The 21912-nt window shown below is 32.8% G+C and overlaps 1 protein-coding gene across 1 annotated transcript in view; it reads right to left on the bottom strand.

Moving 5' to 3' along the window:
- Positions 1-20427, bottom strand: part of LOC127737572 (sodium-coupled monocarboxylate transporter 1-like) — a 34825-nt gene extending 14398 nt beyond the window's left edge. The window contains exons 1-8 of the mRNA XM_052248411.1: positions 20017-20427; positions 14797-14865; positions 12993-13044; positions 11646-11713; positions 5951-6031; positions 5741-5814; positions 4626-4763; positions 3485-3620 (exon numbers count right to left, since the gene is read on the bottom strand). Of these exons, the coding sequence (XP_052104371.1) occupies positions 3485-3620; positions 4626-4763; positions 5741-5814; positions 5951-6031; positions 11646-11713; positions 12993-13044; positions 14797-14865; positions 20017-20355 (957 nt within the window). The 5' untranslated portion in view covers positions 20356-20427. The remainder of the gene's footprint in view (positions 1-3484; positions 3621-4625; positions 4764-5740; positions 5815-5950; positions 6032-11645; positions 11714-12992; positions 13045-14796; positions 14866-20016) is intronic.
- Positions 20428-21912: the final 1485 nt, after the last annotated feature.

Here is a 21912-nt window from a genome sequence, read left to right as displayed (position 1 = left end):
GACGCATCGATAGCATAGCGCAATTCTTGTGTGCGAAGACAAAAATCAGACGAAAAAGTCACTCAATTATGAGCAGTATACGTGCGTACGAACCACAAGCTAAAACAATCTCCGTCTCTGTGAAAAAATATATTAAAACGTTACATGTCTATAGGTACAGTATATTTACTTCAGAGACAAGTAACCGTGTGTGGGACGAAACGGGCTGTCGAATTATAGGGACGTCGGACTTGAGAAATGTCAAATTTTAAGACTGTCTGATTATAGAGAAGTCGGACTTGAGGAATGTCGAATTTTAAGACTGTCTGATGATAGGTCTGACCATGCACAGACGTTTCTATGATTTGATAAAATTGCACCTTGTGTTTCTGATATCACATTCGACAAGCAAAGGCCGTAAATCCTCATCAGATACCCAAGCCAAATGTACCTTTATTTACTATAATAACTATAATAATCAATTATGATTACCAAGTAATTATAATCGATATGTAACCTGGGATTATTATACTTTAGTCAATATATTATGTCCCCGGTGTACCGTATCAGTTTAATTTTTAGGGTTCGATCGACACCTGACCTGCAATACACTTATTATTTGAATGTCCATTCCTGATCTAATTACTTTATCTTTTAATTCATTAACAATTTTGCCGAGGTCAAGTACGCCTTCGCATTCTGGTGTTAACGTTAAGCAATTATAAGCGATCTGGGAAATAGATGTGTAGCTTGTTTATAAATTTTTCCACGACTGAAATGGCGACCGCTACTACGACGACATGAGCAGTCGCGTCAAAAACTAAGGCAGATAATCGGAAAAACCTGTCTATATCCAACCAGCTGGAAGATAGCAAATCTCATACCTATTTTCAAAAAAGGAGATTCATCTTTGCCTTCAAATTACAGACCGATATCTTTAATTAGTTGTGTTGGAAAAGTAATGGAAATAGTTGTGATTAAGCACTCATACAATCATTTACATGCTAATAAATTAATTTATGAATATCAATCAGGATTTCTTCCTTAAAATGCAACTGTCCATCGACTTTTAGAAATATATATTAAACTGCATATTAAACTCTTTGGAAAGAAAAGAAATGAATTGTTTTGTATTCTGTGACTTGTCTAAAGCTTTTGACAAACTTTGGCACAGAGACCTTATATGCAAACTGAAAGCTTATGGTATTGACGGAAGCTTATTACATTGGTTTGAAGATTATCTACATGATAGAAAACAGAGAGTAGTATTGCATAATTCGTCTTCTTTCTTTTGTAATATTTCAGCTGGTGTTCTTCGTGGATCAGTTCTGGGCCCTCTTCTATTTGTCTTATATATAGATGATATTGATGATAAGCTTACATCACTGTGTCGGCTATTTACTGATGACACATCTTTCAGTTATTCTGGTAACGACGGAGAACAGATTAGATCTGTAATCGATCACGACCTGAAAGAGCTGGATGTTTGTTATACTAAATGATTTATGTCATTTAACCCTGATAAAAAACGAAATTATGATTTTCTCAAATATTGAGATTTCAGACCTCAGCTTTTCCTTAAATGGTAAAAATATCCCTTTACGTACATCTCATAAACACCTGGGAGTTATTTTCAGTGGTGACGCAAAATGGAACAAACATATTGAAAGTATAATTACAAGTGTAAAGAAACACTTAAATGTTTTGTGTAAACTTAAATACCGACTATCTCGAAACAATTTAGAAAAACTGTAATAGTTTTTATTTAACCCATTTTTTTAATATGCCATGGAAGAGTGGGATTACTGTGGAATATGCTGTTCACATAATTTAGAAAATTTGCAATTAGAGGCAGCAAGAATTGTAACCGGTCTACAAATTTTCGTTAGAACTGAAATCTTATACTGGAAATTTCTTTTTGAAAGAAAAAGAATAAAATTACAGAAGTTTTATAACATGAACCAATAAAATGCAACAGAGTACCTATATAGATATAGGAAGATGTTGTATGAGTGCCAATGAGACAACTCTCCATCCAAGTAATCTTGTACCTCCATGTGTACAAAGTACAACCAACTTTCAAGTACAACTATCTGTTGCGAAATGGTCATGATATTATTGTTTCATTTTGTAGACTTTCCATTACTACTGAATCGTTTATTCCCTCCACAATACGTGAGTGGCATAAACTTAATCTAAAAATTCGCAGCGTCGACTCTTTATCTAGATTTAAGAATGAATTGAAAAACGATAGTCTGTCTCCTAAGTAAAGTTGAAACGTTTTATTTGTACGGCCCGAGGAACCTGAATATTATTCTAAGGCAATTGTGATACTCCGCTTCATTCTTAAACTATGACCTTTGTCGAGCTAACATTATAAATGATCCTTTTTGACAATGTGGATCAGATATTGGGGATGTTCATCATTACTTCTTCGTTTGTCCAAAATACACTTCATGTATAAGAACTTTACTCAAAATCTTAATTGGCTTTACGAAAACTTTGTTTTAGATACGAAACTATTCATTTGCGAAAACTTGGAACTTTCGAACAAACAAAATATCCGAATTTTCAAACATGATCAAAATTTCATCAAAAGGTCAAACAGATTTCTTGTACCTTCGTAAAACATAATTGATACCGACACGGAAAATCATCATCATCATCATCGACATCATCATCAACACCCACGTCATCATCACAGAATTATATGACTGTTCAATCTTTCCATCTTTTTTTTTTTCTCTCTTATTTTTTTACCTATAGCTCCTATTATATTCTATAAACTGTTTGCCTCACATGCATGCTCATTATACTATTATTGTATTTATTTATTTTGTATTATGGAGAAGACTTCATAAGTATGATTTACTTGTATCTAATCCATTTTGCTTTACTTTAGCAAATAAAATACGTTTAAACTAAACTAAACTACAAAGTCACTTGAAAGGCAAACAGAAAGACATATGCACGTGTGTCTTAACCAAGTTGCAAGCTCTTACTCTGCATGAGACAAGACAAGTTGTAACTAAAGTTATTGAGACCATTACAGATCTGTCATCAACATTAGACGACCTTAAGAAAAACATATGTTATGATTTTGGTTTATGTTTTGTCTTCTACGATTTATGTGACTTTTTTTCATTCTTCCAAGGTATCGTCTTACTATTTCTATTTTTAATATTCCTTTGGAAAATTAATGATTGATAATTTTCAATTATTGCGCCATAACATAGTTGTCTATAACATTGTCCAAGTAATGTCTATAACAAGTCAGATTTTCACCTGTTGTTTCCTGTTATTGCGATGGAATTACATAACCCGTGTTTTCCATTACCTAGCAATTTTATACATTTAGAATGTGGAAAACGTCTTAAACTATTGTGTTTCTTTTGACATGGTTTTTAAAGTATACTAGGTAAAAGCTCAAAAATTCATTAAGAACATACAAGTTATAGTAAAGACTAAACAGTTCTTCAATTACTAATAATTGTTCTAACTATACCTGATTCGGATTTGTGATTTGTTTCGATTTGATTGGGTCACAACCTAGTGTGTGGTAGTATGAGTAAGCAACAATCCCCTCGAAGGACGCCATGGCAATTGTTATGAGGAATGCTGGCGAAACAAACATCATTACTCTGAAAAACATTTATCAAATTATTCTATTGTTTAGAATCATTGCATCTAGGAAAGCCAATGCGATAAAATGTATACCGTCATTGCTTACATTCACTTCATTGGAATTTTGGTGGATAGTCGTCTCATTGGCAATCGTACCACATTTCCTTATTTTTATATATTATAACTTGTAGTCATAAAATATACATATTAACTAAAATAGTTAAAGTATATATTATTTCCAGTAAACACTGGAAAAAATTGTGACAAAATAAAGTTTAAAGTTACATATGCAGATGGCACATATTGCACGAAATGATAAAGTTTAACAATGGATTACAAACGCCAAACAACAACTCTTCTACAACAATCATATATATATAATTTTGATATCTTTTCACACATAGACTTTTTTATATGAATTGTTTACATTTGTGTACATAGATTTACTCACATGCTTTTCAGTTTCACGTATTTCTTATTAAAACGGCTTCATTATTTTTTTAGATGTTTTATCAATTCTAACTTAAACCACAACAATTAATGAGTATATATGAGTCAGTACTAGAGTATTTAGGATACATCGGTTAGACCTTAATTGAACATTTTTTGTGACAATAAATGTAATAAGCATATCTAGTGAATGAAATATATAATATTGTTGTAAAAAGTTTATGTTTTGCATGTACGTTTAACATATTGAAGATATTTTAAGCAGAAAAATATAAGGAAAAGATCTGAAATAAAATGTTTTTGATTTAAGGTGTAGTTGAGATGACACTATCAAGATACAACCGTTCTTTCTAGGCTATTTGATTTAAGGTGTAGTTAAGATATCAAGATACAACCGTACTTTCTAGGCTATTTGATTTAAGGTGCAGTTAAGATGTCAAGATACAACCGTACTATATTAGGCTATTTGATTTAAGGTGAAGTTAATATGACAGTATCAAGATACAACCGTACTTTCTATACTATTTATTTTAATGTGTAGTTAAAATGACATTATCAAGCCACAACCGTACTTTCTAGCATCTTTGAGTGTTGGTGTAGAACAGATCCTTTGAACAGATGATTGATTAAATATTAATCCAGTTCCTCTAATCATACTGCCAAAAAATAAATTCCAAAACGTGTGTCGTCTTGTGATGTCTGTGTCCCATCTACATTCAAGAAAATATAAAGTATGACAAATAAAATATCAAATATAATTTGTGTGTTGCTGAGCGGAAGCCCAAAAACATCAAAAGGACGTCAGACAATCAATTAGAAAATCAAATGCTTGCATACATGTATGCGTGACCGTGTGGTATTGGACTTTGTAACGGAACATTGTCATGTCCATGGTCCATGGTCTTTCTTTTAGTTTTCTTTGGTTCCTTGATATTTGTTATGGAGAATTTTGTTTTCGACTTTTTGTGTTTAAGTATGATTGTTATACATAAAAGGGATACTAGGAATTGCAAAATATATAAAAAGAAAATATAAGAAAAGACAGGATGTAGGACCATAGTTATTCACAATTGTACAGCAATAATAAAAAACATGTTAGGAATGATAAAACATAATATTAAGATATTATCTTACTACAGTGTTAAATCGATAACATTTAGAAATTAATTTGTTTTTCTAAAAAAAACATCTTTCATGCCTGTATTAGCTTAATTTGCTGGTTTACCGTAAAATTTACAATATGATGTGCGTTTAAAGACTTGAGTGAAAATTTTTAGTAATTTGTGGTAACGATATACTTGACCTAATAATTTGACAGTCTAACATATTTATAATTCATAAAAATGGATCACAGGAATATTGCCGTCCAAAAAAGGAAAACGAACAAACATCGTGTATTTTGTCGTAAAGTTTTGTATTTGGTTTCCTGTGTAAAATTGAAATATTATAATCAGTTCCATGTGTTTATTATGTTACCTTTCATGTTAGAATTAACAGAAAATGTACGATGCAAACCATGATAATATATACCCCAGTTACTCTTTGTTATTTATTAAACTATAAGTCTTGAAACAATAGGAAATTTAGTTGCTAATAAACATACATTTACATAGATATAAAACACAGTTGCCCTTTAACCGACATGGAACTAGTTGTGTTATAAGATATTCATTATCGATATACTTACACGAAAAAGTTAAGTCGTCCATTTTCATTGGCAATCGTCCAAGTTGACTTTACACCTCCACTGACAAGTGTACCCTGAAAAACCCAATCGTGAATAAGTGAAGACCATACATAAACCAATTTCAAAAGTCAGTCGTGGAATAAAATTGTTTTCATAATTGAATAAAATGACTTAAAATAATCTTAACACAGACCGACAGTAAACATTTACCTTAATCAAAATTGCCATAATACCAGCAAGCATTACGAAACTTTGGAAGACATCAGTCCATATAACAGCTTTTATTCCACCCTAAAACAAATATTTACCATTTTATGCAAGTAGCTACATATCAACTATTTAATTAAGTGTATAAACTGCATCATACATATCCCACAAACAGATCATTTTGAGACTTTTCTTCTGTTTCATTTATAAAGTTTAATCAGCATTCCTGATTATTCATGAATGTTATTTATATAAAGTTCTGTCGTATTTTTATGTAATGTAAGGCTTGTTTTTACCTTAAAGCTGTCTATGTTTATGATTGTTCATTTTAATGCTGGTTTGATTGCTGTCAAATGAAAATATTTTGCAAACTTGTGGATTTCCCTTCCTGTTATTGAAATGCTTGTTTAATTGCCCCTCATATGAATAATGTTGAATGGTTGTATTATTATTTGTCCAATTTGTTTTAATTATAACTCTCATAAGTAAGTGACACTGCTTCCTACTCAAACTTTTTAAAATTTCACCAGCGTCTGAACAGAAAGTCGATGAACCAGGGTTATGTCTTGTCTTTTTTCTAAAAAACGTTCATCGGAAGATACCAAGTCTTTGTTGATAAACATTCTGTATCAACTTCACAAATTTTACACGATGGTCTTGAAGTTTAGATTTTAGATACTGACGTTGTTTATCGTCTTAATTACGTGTAATAGTGTTCCTTTTGTTGGCTTTGTATATTTTTTACCTTAACTGTTTAGTCCATTTTTGGTAATATTCTTTTGGCGTGGCCCTGTATTTATACATCCCTCCATTGTGTTATTGTGTTATGGTAATTTTTGTATTCCTGTCTTTCATTTTTGCTTATGTGCTTTGTCTATAGAGTGTCTTAATGCCATTTTGTTTTTCTTTGTTTACATATTTGTTTGTTTTTATAATGATTAAGATTATAACACAATGTTGAGTGTTGGACCCAAATTTGTGACATTTTTACTTATTATGTCTGTTTGTTTTGCTCACACATTGTTGTCAATTTAATGGAATTATAAGCGACTGCCATACAGGTGACAGGTTTAGCTAGCTACAAAACCAGGTTTAATCCACCATTTCCTCACAAGGAAATGCCAAGTCAGGAACATGACAGCTTTTTTTTTCCATTTGTTTGGTGTGTTTGTGCTTTTAATTTGATTTTGCCATTGGATAAGGGACTTTCCGTTTTGAATTTTCCTTGGAGTTCAGTATTTTTGTTATTTTACTTTTTTTGTTTAATCTTAATTTTCTACTTTCGTTAGAAAGTGTTGACTTTTTTTATTATCACATTTTGAAAAAGAATGCAAATACATTTCATCTTTTCATATTTTTTAAAATCTTTTATCAATATCGTAGCACAGACCTTAAGACTTTTATAATGTTATTTGTATGTGCTGTACAGTCGCTAGATTGTACGATGTATTAAATTTATTCAAATCCAGTAGGATATATCATTGGTTATTCGAAGAACTTTTTATCCAATTCAATTAACACGGAAACGTTTTTAGAATCAGTATAAAGCTGGCTGGGAGTAACATTTTTAATTATCTGACAGAAACAGGATATCCTATGACACTCATATAATTGGTCATATTTATTTATAAAATAAAAGATATGTTTCCTTTTCAATTGATCAAGATCCAAAACGAACAATCTTTTTGGTTTAAACTTATAAAATATAATAGATTATTTTCTTTTGGGGGGGAAGATAATCAATTTTAATAGCTACTGTTGAATTATAGATTAGAAGAAATTAAACATGAACCCCTATAGAACAAAGGTATGTTATATTGTATTTTTCGGTTGCTATTTTTATTCCCATTCACCAAATGTCCTTCATTCAAATAATGTCATTTTAATGTGCATGCAGTTGTGAAGCACATGCATATATTTGCCTTCCTTCATTGTTATCACTACAAACCAGTAAAAGTCTGAAATGGCCTATATCTGTACTCGACTGTACTGATTTTTACTCGACCAGTCTGAATTGGTCTGAATTTTACTGGACATTACTCGACCCCAGTCTTAACCATACTCGACTGTACTGATTTGTACTTGACCCTTATCTTTGCCATTGAAATAGTCTGAACTATTACTCGACCAGTCTGAAACAGTCTTAACCCATTCTCGACCTGTACTCGACCTATTTTTTTCAGTCTAAACCATACTCGACCAAAGGTCTGAACAATACTCGACCAGTCTGAACCATACTTGACCATATAACCTCTGCTTTTTCTAAATTTTAACTGTTAAAATAAATTTCTTTTTAACTGACATGACAACAGCCACAACAAAATAAAGATATATTATAAAAACAGATTTTTACATTCTTACATGATTCTCAGATTTATCGAATAGAGATAGTTAAATCAAATTATCTTAAATAATAATTTAATTATATTAATTTTAAAGTTTTAGAGTTTTGTTAAAAAAAGATTTTCTTTTACCTAAAAACCAGACCTATACTGAGGGTAATTAAACCTTATTAAGGTGCTTCTTGTTTGGCATGTGTTTTTTTTTTAAATTAATTTTCCAAAATTCCTAAATAAAAACTACATAGGTTTCATGGTTACATACAAAAAATGTACAATAGTTATATAATTATCTTTTTAATGAGGTAACAACAGCCAACAAAATCACTGAAATTGTTTAACCTTATTTTAGAAATATATCTATTATTATAATTTGGGATATATTATATACAATATATATCAAAAAGGGATAAAAATTAAAAAAATTAATAAAATTGTTCTTCTGATTAGTGGTGAAGTATAAAGTAATACCCCCTGCTTGGGGCAAAATCATGAAAAAGATCACACCTGGTCAGAGAGTATTAAATTCTAAATAACATTCATTCAAAATTGCAACATCCTGTGAAACTTAAATCGCAAGGCCTTTTGAATTCACTAGATAAGTAATACACGAGTATAGGGCTTTCTTTTTACCTGTAAAACACACATGTACTGAGGTAATTAAACCTTATTAAAGTGCTTCTTGTATACCATGTCTTTAATTTTGACAAAAATTATTTAAATTTAATTGAAATAAATTTTTACTGTAACTTTGGAACACATTTCCTTTTTTAAAAGTTTATCACCGGATTACTATGGAAGTTCTATTATCATGATTATATTAAATTCTTGGTTTAATAAAACAAAGGTGTCATTTTTTAAATTTATTAAGTTGCTTTATATGCTATTTTATATATATTTTAATAAAAAAATGTTCACTGCATTATTAACTAAACTCAACTGACACCATAAATCTATACGAGGCTTAAGTTAATGGTGAAAATTGTCCAGTAACCATAAAATATATCTGAAACATTCAAAAAATTTTAAAATAACATTGAAAATATTAGTCACAATTCAGTTTTGAGATTATTTGATAAGCTTGTTTTATTTTTATTTTAAAGGTGTTATATATGTATGTATATAAGTGTTGATGAATATGGTGATGAAGTTATATTATGTTTATTGTGAAATTTTGGTTTCAATGCTATATCATGTATATTGAATACATTTTTAATTTCAAATTGTTGTTCAAATTTCTAGCCAGGGGAAATAGCTGTTGTTAAAAACAGTTCCTAAATTGATGAAATACAATAGATAGATACAAAAAATAAGTCTAGGTTGGTTAAGACTTGGTCGAGTATGGTTCAGACTAGGTCGAGTATGGTTCAGACTAGGTCGAGCATGGTTCAGACGCGTATAAAATGGTTAAGTACTGGTCGAGTAAAGGTCGAGTACAAGTTCAGACTGTTAAGTATGGTTCAGACTACAGTCGAGTATTATCAAGTAAGTTTCAGACCAATTCAGACTGGTCGAGTAAAAATCAGTACAGTCGAGTACAGATATAGGCCATTTCAGACTTTTACTGGTTTGTAGTGTATAAGAATGATATTAATTAGTTTCAGTCAATTTACACCCAACATGAAATTATTACTTAGCAACAGTTAGTTCTGAATGGTTGCTGAATGGTGTGGCTAAGATTATATTCACTTGCATGAGTTATAGAATTGAGAACACGTCAGGCAGGAGAAAAGCTATTATAGACAGATAGTCTGACATCATGAGTATTCGAGACGCGATTGGTGAATATTTTGCAATAGAATCACATTGTGTTGGATAAGTGCTTATAGTCAAAATTGGTACAGTTATTATTACGCATTTCCATTGCTTTAATCTGTATAACACGATTATTTTTATTCCTTCATTTCCTACGTATGGTGTGATCTGTATGGTGTTAATATCATATCATCAGTCATTACATATAATATACGAACGTGATAGCTCTGTTCACTGATGCGCTTGCTTAATACTTACCGATTTGTAATTATTAGATGTTTAGTTGTCATTAATTTTGTTAAACTATTACATTATCAAATCTAGAAATTATAGGACTTAAACGGCACTCTAAAAACAGTTTAACGTTTGGGTGTAGGTGTAACCATCATAACATGGTATAAACAAAGCATCTATTTATGAGTTACTCTGGCTGAGTACGTAAGGTGATAATGTAGTCATGATTATCAAATTACCTGTACCTGATACAAATTATTTACTTTATCGAAGAGAGTTAACATATTCAGTCAGATTAAACGGAATCTCGTGTGATGATAATCCAGAAAGTCCGAATATAACCTCCTTCGAATAATGAACAATTTGTTTCAGGTTGAATATTTCATGTTACATTTCCCTTTGGCATTTCCTTAATTATTCAAGACCATCAACTAACATTTTGTATCATATAACTGATTATAATGAAACTGAAAAAAAATAGATAAAAAGTTTCGTGTTCTCTAAATAAATTAACCCATAAAAACAAAGGCTGACGTTAATTTATTTTACTGCGAGGCACTCCATACGTTTTTGGAAAGGTTAAACTTGTTTCACTTCTGTGATAGTTAAAAGAATGACTAAAACCAACAAAAGGTCCAAACTACAAACATAAAGGGATATATAATAACCAAATTAAATAAACAAATTTAAAAATAATTACAACAAAATATCGAAACATTACAGAGAAGCACAACTATTTATTAATAAACGTATTATTGAACTAAAGGTAGAGCTTTTTATGATGATGCACCACAATGGCTCTAACAGATATGCAAATTTAGACTAAAAGAAACGAGGCCTAATAAAAGTTTTCGAATCTGAATCTGATGCAGTGAGAATATTTTTTTCTGCAACAGTCAAGTGCAGACTAGCTTGTTTTCCTTTTTTTTTTTAAGAATCTATTGTTAAGATACATACAAATAAAAATTAATCAACTACAAGAAGTAACACACCAAATAAGCTGCATCATTACTCTGCTTAAAACATGTCCATAACAGACGCTTGTTATCAACTTCAGCTTCATTTGTCGGGATAATGATGGTGATTATCCGACGAAGTATGAAAGAAGCACAACATGTGTTTACAAAATACTTTATACAAAAACAATTGTACTTAATGATAACATTAAACCAAATTACTACAACATTACTAATTTTTACTTTTATCCGTTGGAAGTATAAATCAATGGCTGAAGATTCTAAGGAGACATCTAAAACTCATTACGTCATTTCGCAAATGTATATATTATCTAACTTATAAAATAACACATCAATAATTGTTTAATACTTAAAATAGAAGTATATATACATCCATAAATATTTGATACTTACCAAAGAAGTATATATAACAGCAGCTATAGCAACAATGATGATTGAAGCAAACTGAGGGAAACCCATTACTAAAAATAAAACAGTATTAGTAAAGTTAAAATGTAGTGCGGTTCCGTTTTGGAGCATTATGCAGCTAGTGATGTTTGCCTTGTGAAGTAGTTATACAAACTTTTTCATTATTCATGTAATATAGCACGTTCTCAACCACAGCCAAGATGAAACAGGCAAGAACTTTTATAGAGGTATATGGGGAGGGTTGAGATCTCACAAAACATGTTTAACCCCGCCGCAGTTTTGCGCCTGTCCCAAGTCAGGAGCCTCTGGCCTTTGTTAGTCTTGTATGTTTTTTTTAATTTAGTTCATTTATATGTTTTGGAGTTTAGTGTGACGTCCATTTTCACTGAACTAGTACACAATTTTATTTAGGGGCCAGCTGAGGACCACCTCCGGGTGCGGGATTTTCTCGCTGCGTTGAAGACCCATTAGTGGTTTTCGGCTGTTGTCTGCTCTTTGATCGGGTTGTTGTCTCTTTGACATATTCCCCATTTCCATTCTCAATTTTAAGAATATTGTATTGATAGCACAGCTGATTTCATCGGCATTCTTGTTAAATAACTTTGAATATTGGTAACATTACTTTCACATTCATATCCTTGACCTTAATTCTTATAACTATACAAAGAATCAATCTACATGCATGTGGAAGTATCTAAGATATGAAGCAAAACAACTTAAGTGCATGTATAGTAAAAGACCTAAATTAATAAATGCAAATGCAAAAATCAGTGTAGAAATACAATGGTGTAATATTGAGAATGGAAAAAGGTAATGTGTCAAAGAGACAACAACCCGACAAAAGATCAGAAAACAGCCCAAGGCCACCATATACATGTATTGTAAAGGATCTTACATGTGTTGCTATAAAATGGTCGTCATATATTGTTAATGATTAAACAAGTGTTGCTATAAAATGGTCGTCATATATTTTGAATGATTAAACATGTGTTGCTATAAAATGGTCGTCATATATTGTGAATGATTGAACAAGTGTTGCTATAAACTATCGTCATGTACGGTAAATGGGCACGGGCGTCATCAAACATGTCCAATCCTCCACAAGTCGGATCCCTGTATTTTAGTTGCTAACTTCTGGGTTTGGTCTCTGGTGGAAAGTTTTCTTCCTGGCAAATATACCATACCTCATTATTTTATATTACAAGGATGGCAAGGAAACAATCAAATATATCTAAAAATGACAAGAGTAGTCATAAAATTTCCAAGTCCGTTCATTGTGGCGTGAATAATTTCTAGCCACAGGTAAAATATCAAAATTAATTGTAAACAAACCCGCTTCTAATGCAATTGCTGGTCCAAACAGTACAACACCCATATACAAAGCCTACAAACAAATAAAATAGCATTCAGTATTTTCTGTATTGAATAAGGTGCAGGTAAAGAAATGTTCATTTAGAGGACACATATAGGATGCATAAACAGAAATCTAGTGAGACGAGCAAACCGAAATATATAAAAAAACAAAATTCTATTCGTTGACATCGCGTTTTCAAAATTGTCTGTTTAAAAAGCTCGTTTTAAAATAATGACACAGCTAATAAAACCTGTTTTAATTGGGTTTTCTTCTTGACAAACCCATACGTAGCTGTAATGTTTAATACTTTTAAAATCAAACTTATTTTTCACTTTGAGATTTCAACATATTTTTATTTAGTTACTAGTTACAAATTAAATTTCAAACATATTTAGTGATTTGTTCTGTAGCTTTGAGTCTGATTAATTCTTTGTTTTAGCTTCATTGTTCACATTTCGAAAAAACATAAAAAGGTTACATGTAGGTAACATTTATACTACTAAACTAACGAGGTCAAATTTGTTAGCCGGAATGACGTAAAAACGACGAATCTAAGAATTCAACTTTATATACAACTAATATAGGACAATGGTGTAAATTAAAAATTAAACCATTTCAGGCCCTTTTGTTTTCCACATAATTATTATTACCAATAATTAAAATGTTCCGGATCTAATCCGATAACGATACCAATAGTAATAATAGTATATGTCACATGTTACCTAACCTGTACGTTCTGCCTGTGTCAGGGGCACCAACAAACGGTGTATTTGGGATCTGCTATATACACGGGTCATTATCACACCTGAACTTCGTCATTACACATTGATTGACACTGTTAAATTCAATCATTGACCAAAAAATATATCTACAAGTAGTTTCTGCTTGTAGTAACACAACCAGGACGGGTTCAAACAGAAAGATTTTAAAAGCAGAGAAAACTGTGCACCTTATAATCAGCATGACTTTATCAAATGACAATACGAATGCTAAAAATCCAGGCTAAAAATAAGGTGTAGGTACTTTAATTCAGTCACGGACCACCGGGTGTGTTCTAGTAGTAATCATTATTATCACAACTCAACTACTTCAATCCCAGATATAAAACATCTTAGCAGTAAATATATTTCAGTATTAATTTAAATCTTAAACACAAAGTGAGCTTAATGAAATTATAAAACTGACTAAAGCATTTCGTCCTTACATATAATGATCCAAGCACACTTTTATCATAAAAAGAATTTAACAGTTTGTCGAAATTATTTGTCTTTTGAACCACTCAAAAAATGTTTATTTAACTTTTGAAATTAGGTGGAGAGGGTTAGGAAACTTTTTAGTCAAAAATTTCAGGTCAGTTTTACAAATACCGTATCCAAAACAATAGAATTTTTTCTCGTTACATTGTAATCATTATTCAAACAAAGACGCTGTATTCAAACTTTTTATTTTTTTTTTTTTTTGTATTAAAGGTTGATCTACATATGAGTAGGGGCATTAAAGCACTTTTTTAGAGATCTATTTGAAATTTGCACATACTGTATGGAAATACAGAAGATCAAGAAATATAAATGAATTACACGAGATTCTTAAAGTTATGGCAGCATATGATGATTTCAAATTTAGAAGGCTGAATAAAAAGCATCATTTAATTCTGAGCTAAGTGTTTGTAATTTGATGTTTTTTTTTTTTTTTCTCTTCTAGTACCAATTTAATGTCTACAAAAAGACGGTTCTATGAAAATGTCTTCGTTAATTTTTTCAAACAGTCAACTGCATAACTTACATAATTCAGCATTCCAAGAATTGTACCAAGTATTCGCACAGCATGGGAATTAAATCGTAATTCCAAGTACTGGAAGCAAACATAAGTGAATGAAAGTTATGGTTAACATTATACATTTATAATTATATATAATACAATAAAGAAATAACAAACACTTATGTTTTATCATTTAGTATTACTAACTTATATGTGGATAACATCAGATACTAGATTGACATTACTAACTTATATGTGGATAACATCGGATACTTCATTGACATTACTAACTTATGTATGGATAACATCGGATACTAGATTGACATTACTAACTTGTATGTGGATAACATCGGATACTAGATTGACATTACTAACTTGTATGTGGATAACATCAGATACTAGGTTGACATTACTAACTTATATGTGGATAACATCGGATACTAGATTGACATTACTGACTAATATGTGGATAACATCAGATACTAGATTGACGTTTGAGTATGCTAGTTATTGAAATACAGCGAATTAAAGAAGTTGTCCTAGTGTTTATTAGATGTTGTCTCAGATGAATGTACATCCTACATACGTGTATATGTGCGTATCAGGATCTAACAATATACTAAGTTTCATATACATATAATGAACCCCCTTTGGTGAGTTGTAATTAATGGCAATGTAGAAGCTGAACAGGCCAAAGCATTTATAAGTTCAATGGGGCATTACTCAATAAAAACTCTAATGGACTAGAATATCGTATCCATAAGCACATCAGCACTGTAGAGTGTAACAATATTCCACCTTCCGTGTAGATATTATAAATCCTGAAGGAGAAGGGTGTTGTCAAGGTAGTTACTGCACAGGGCCAATATTTTCGAAGCTCAAAGACACATGTCTCTGGTAAATTCAATCAACTTGAATACACTACCCACAATCATAATTGTATATTAGGATATAACAATATACCAAGTTTTGTTTAGATACGATTTAACATGAAGAAGGAGTTGCAATGACAAGGTCGTTAATGAACAGGGCCAAACACTTAAAGGTGAAATGTGTATAATTCTGGATAAATTACACAGAATAAAAACAATTCTTCAAGTTTGCATTTCCTGTTCTACAAATTTTGAAGTAAATATAACAAAGGATTAAGATATTTTTTTACATGATTGCCCACATTGGTATCTTTACTCTCTCCTTTATGGTTCTATTTTCAGTCAATACTTATATTTTGACATTGTACAATGTTACGCTGTTAATAAAGTTTTTATACTAAATCCGTTGGATATGTACAAATTGATACTGTAGTGAAGACATGCCGTTTTAAATATTGTAATGGGCTTTGAACTAGCTTTTAATCTGTCTGTACATTTACCGGTACTTTTGTCTTCAATTTATGTTTGGTATTTTTGACCTTCGTGCCGATCTAATAAGTGAATCCTTTCTAACTGATTTTTACAGTTTGTTTTTATGTTGAGCTTTTTATATCAATTCTCCAGGTATGGGGATAGTTGAGTGCTCACAAACATGTTTAATCCCGTAACATTCATAATGCACCTGTCCCAAGTCGGGAGCCTGTAATTAAGTTGATGCCGGCGGTTGCTGACTGTTATATTAGTTTCATGTATTGTTTTAGCATACATCGAGCCGTCTGTTTTCTAGTTATAAATTATTTAATTGGGCCTATTATATAAAGCTTACTACACGGTATGTATTTCACTAAGGGTTGAAGGTCTTGTGATGACTAGGTGTTATCATACATGTCCTTTGGTTTCTGTTGGATAGTTGTCTCGTTAGTAAACATAACCCAACTCGATCTTACTTGTTAAAAAATTTTTAAAAAACTAACTTCTTGCTTATATATTTGTCGAGATATTTCATATGTAAATGTAGGCTTAGTGATATGTCAGAGACTTGATATCACAAGCACTTGTCTTTGAAAAACATGATGAGGCCTGCTACGAATGATTCCGACACCAAAGGTAGGCGTGTTATACACCATTGCGTAGATAAATCAATTAAGATTTACGGCATAACAAGTTTATTGGGGTTCACAACCGAGAAATCGAAATATAACGGAAGTTTGCGACAAGGTGATATTTTTCGGAAATGCGAGTTATGTACCTTGTGTTATATTAAGGTATATAGGAATTTCTTTCAGAGACAAGAGCCTGTGCATGATATAACAAAGTGATTAGAAGAAATGATACAGATCTATACGAAAAGTACTAATCAAAATATACCTTACCTCATAGGCACTAGTTATCTTCAGGGGGTGTATCAATGGCAATATACCTTACCTCATAGGCACTAGTAATCTTCAGGGGGTGTATCAATGGTAATATACCTTACTTCATAGGTACTAGTAATCTTCAGGGGGTGTATCAATGGTAATATACCTTACATCATAGGCACTAGTTATCTTCAGGGGGTTTATCAACGGTAATATACCTTACCTCATCGGCACTAGTTATCTTCAGGGGGTGTATCAATGGTAATATACCTTACATCATAGGCACAAGTCATCTTCAAGGAGTGTATCAATGGTAATATACCTTACTTCATAGGCACTAGCTATCTTCAGGGAGTGTATCAATGGTAATATACCTTCCTTCATAGGCACTAGTAATCTTCAGGGGGTGTATCAATGGTAATATACCTTACATCATAGGCACTAGTTATCTTCAGGAAGTGTATCAATGGTAAAATACCTTACTTCATAGGCACTAGTTATCTTCAGGGAGTGTATCAATGGTAATATACCTTACCTCATAGGCACTAGTTATCTTCAGGAGTGTATCAATGGTACTATACCTTACCTTATCGGCACTAGTTATCTTCAGGGGGTGTACCAATGGTAATATACCTTACCTCATAGGCACTAGTAATCTTCAGGGGGTGCATCAATGGTAATATACCTTACATCATAGGCACTAGTTATCTTCAGGGGGTGTATCAACGGTAATATACCTTACCTCATAGGCACTAGTAATCCTCAGGGGGTGTATAAATGGTAATATACCTTACCTCATAGGCACTAGTTATCTTCAGGGGTGTATCAATGGTAATATACCTTACCTCATAGGCACTAGTTATCTTCAGGGGGTTTATCAACGGTAATATACCTTACCTCATCGGCACTAGTTATCTTCAGGGAGTGTATCAATGGTTATATACCTTACCACATAGGCACTAGTTATCTTTAGGGGGTGTATCAACGGTAATATACCTTACCTCATAGGCACTAGTAATCCTCAGGGGGTGTATCAATGGTAATATACCTTACCTCATAGGCACTAGTTATCTTCAGGGGTGTATCAATGGCAGTATACCTTACCTCATAGGCACTAGTTATCTTCAGTGGTGTATCAATGGTAATATACCTTACCTCATAGGCACTAGTTATCTTCAGGAGTGTATCAATGGTACTATACCTTACCTTATCGGCACTAGTTATCTTTAGGGGGTGTATCAATTGTAATATACCTTACCTTATAGGCACTAGTTATCTTCAGGGGGTGCATCAATGGTAATATACCTTACGTCATAGGCACTAGTTATCTTCAGGGGTGTATCAACAGTAATATACCTTACCTCATAGGCACTAGTATTCTTCAGGGGGTGTATCAATGGTAATATACCTTACCTCATAGGCACTAGTTATCTTCAGGGGTGTACCAATGGTAATATACCTTACCTCATAGGCACTAGTTATCTTCAGGGGGTTTATCAACGGTAATATACCTTACCTCATCGGCACTAGTTATCTTCAGGGAGTGTATCAATGGTTATATACCTTCCCTCATATGCACTAGTTATCTTCAGGGGGTGTATCAACGGTAATATACCTTACCTCATAGGCACTAGTTATCTTCAGGAGTGTATCAATGGTACTATACCTTACCTTATCGGCACTAGTTATCTTCAGGGGGTGTAACAATGGTTATATACCTTACCTCATAGGCACTAGTAATCTTCAGGGGGTGCATCAATGGTAATATACCTTACATCATAGGCACTAGTTATCTTCAGGGGGTGTATCAACGGTAATATACCTTACCTCATAGGCACTAGTTATCTTCATGGGGTTTATCAACGGTAATATACCTTACCTCATCGGCACTAGTTATCTTCAGGGAGTGTATCAATGGTTATATACCTTACCTCATCGGCAATAGTTATCTTCAGGGAGTGTATCAGCGGTTATATACCTTACCTCATAGGCACTAGTTATCAGTGGGTGTATCAATGGTTATATACCTTACCTCATAGGCACTAGTTATCTTCAGGGGGTGTATCAATGGTAGTATACCTTACCTCATAGGCACTAGTTATCTTCAGGGGTGTATCAATGGTTATATATCTTACCTTATAGGCAGTAATTATCTTCAGGAGTGTATCAATGGTACTATACCTTACCTTATCGGCACTAGTTATCTCCAGGGGGTGTATCAATGGTAATATACCTTACCTCATAGGCACTTGTTATATTCAGGGGGTGCATCAATGGTAATATACCTTACCTCATAGGCACTAGTATTCTTCAGGGGGTGTATCAGTGGTAATATACCTTACCTCATCGGCACTAGTTATCTTCAGGGAGTGTATCAATGGTTATATACCTTACCTCCTATGCACTAGTTATCTTCAGAGGGTGTATCAACGGTAATAAACCTTACCTCATAGGCACTAGTTATCTTCAGGGGGTTTATCAACGGTAATATACCTTACCTCATCGGCACTAGTTATCTTCAGGGAGTGTTTCAATGGTTATATACCTTACCTCATAGGCACTAGTTATCTTCAGGGGGTGTATCAACGGGAATAGACCTTACCTCATCGGCACTAGTTATCTTCAGGGAGTGTATCAGCGGTTATATACCTTACCTCATAGGCACTAGTTATCAGTGGGTGTATCAATGGTTATATACCTTACCTCATAGGCACTAGTTATTTTAGGGGGTGTATCAATGGTAAAATACCTTACCTCATAGGCACTAGTAATCTTCAGGGGGTGTATCAATGGTTATATACCTTACCTCATCGGCACTAGTTATCTTTAGGGAGTGTATCAACGGTAATATACCTTACCTCATAGGCACTAGTTATCTTCAGGGGGTGTATCAATTGTAATAGACCTTACCACATAGGCACTAGTTATCTTCAGGGAGTGTATCAATGGTAATATACCTTACCTCATAGGCACTAGTTATCTTCAGGGGGTGTATAAATGTTAATATACCTTACCTCATAGGCACTAGTTATCTTCAGGGGGTGTATCAACGGTACCATTATTTTAATTGAGAGCAGATTAGCAGCAAACCATCCAAAATTTCCCATAATATTCTGAATCCCAAATACGTATGTTTCTGCAGGCGTTCCAAGCATCATGATTGATGATTCAAACGACACTAACAATGAAATTGCAACCGGTATGATTGCCATCCTACGGTTTCCAAGGTGAAACTCGGATGTTGTTTTTTGTTTCCCACCGACAAATGCATGATAGAGGCCAATTCCGACTGAGAGCACGATGGTAATGGCAAATATAATATAGTCTGCCAAGTAAAACGATCTAGATGCCATTTCAGTTATTCAGTGATAAAACCTTTTTCCTACGTCATCAAAATACGTCAACTTGTATTTAGTAGAAAGTTAAGTCCTGAAATGAATAAAGAAATTCAAAGAAAGGTAATATAAACATAAAACTCTCCTTTGGCTTAATTTTGTTGTAATTTACCTTGTCCTTTAATTTGAATGGACGAAAATACTAATTGGAACTGTTTCTTTTCCTTTATCTCTTCTGAAGGAGTTTGTTCTAGTCATTCCATGACAACGGAAACATGATAGAAACCAAATACATAAATGACTATAAAATACCGTAATTTAATGATTTTTAATAAAATAAATAAAAAAAGTATCCTTGCCAATGTCACCGTGGAACGTAATATACATAGTGAAATCGACTGCTCTGTGTTACAGATGACCACGGATATATTCCATCATTTTGTACATGCTTTACATGTCACTTGTAAAGACCAGGAAAACACTAATGAAAAACAACTCGCCCCCAATTTTTAATAAGATTTGACGACATAAAATGTTAAAAATCAGTTCATGTAAACAAATCACTAATCGCACATGAAAAAACCATCGGTCAACGCGTGTATTGCTGTTCTTCGTCTCAAACCCACAGTGAACCTTTAATATGAAGCAAAAGTTTCACCCTACTGTAAGCTCATGGATGTCTTAATCTCTGTTTTGAGCGGCATTCTTTGCTAGATATCGTCCTAGCTACATCTGTGCATTGTTGAAGGCACTCTTATTGTTGAAGGCCGTACGGTGACCTATAGCTGTTAATTTCTGTGTCATGTGGTCTCTTGTGGAGAGTTGTCTTATTGGCGATCATACCACATCTTCTTTTTTATATTGCAGTTAAAATCAACAATTATAAATTTCATATGGCAAAGGTGATTAACAATCCGTCCTAAATTTCCGATAAACTCACTATCTCTTCTACGTTGTTTGTTTACAGTGTAAACTTTATAATCTGGTACTTTTTTAGTTTGGAATTCTTGATTGCCGCATTAAATGATCGTACCTTCCATTTTCCCATCCAAACTCAATATACTTTAAAAAAAACACTATTTTAACTACAATAAGAATTGTTATTCTACGGTTAAAGGTAAAAGGGAGGGTTGAGTACTCTTATATGAATAACACATACCTGAAAGCGCGATAGAGCACTCTTATATAAATGACACATACATTTTTGTAGCTGAGACCGTGATAGAACACCCTTATATGAATAACACATAGCTAACAGCGTGATTGAGCACTCTTATGTAAATCACATATACTAGTAGCTGAGGGCGTGATAGGGCACCCTTATATAAATAACACATAGCTGAGAACGGGATAGAGTACTCTTATATAAATAACACATACCTGACAGCCTGATAGAGCACTCGTAAATAAATAACACTTAGCTGCGAGCGTGAAAGAGCCCTCTTATATAAAAAAGTAAAATAACAAAAATACCGAACTCCAAGGAAAATTCAAACCAGAAAGTCCCTTATCAAATGGCAAAATCAAGGGCTCAAACACATCAAACGAATGGAAAACAACTGTCATATTCCTGAC

Source organism: Mytilus californianus, unplaced genomic scaffold, assembly GCF_021869535.1.
Source record: "Mytilus californianus isolate M0D057914Y unplaced genomic scaffold, xbMytCali1.0.p SCAF_4, whole genome shotgun sequence".
NCBI classification, from domain to species: Eukaryota; Metazoa; Mollusca; class Bivalvia; order Mytilida; family Mytilidae; genus Mytilus; species Mytilus californianus.
This window is presented reverse-complemented; position numbering and strand designations above follow the sequence as displayed.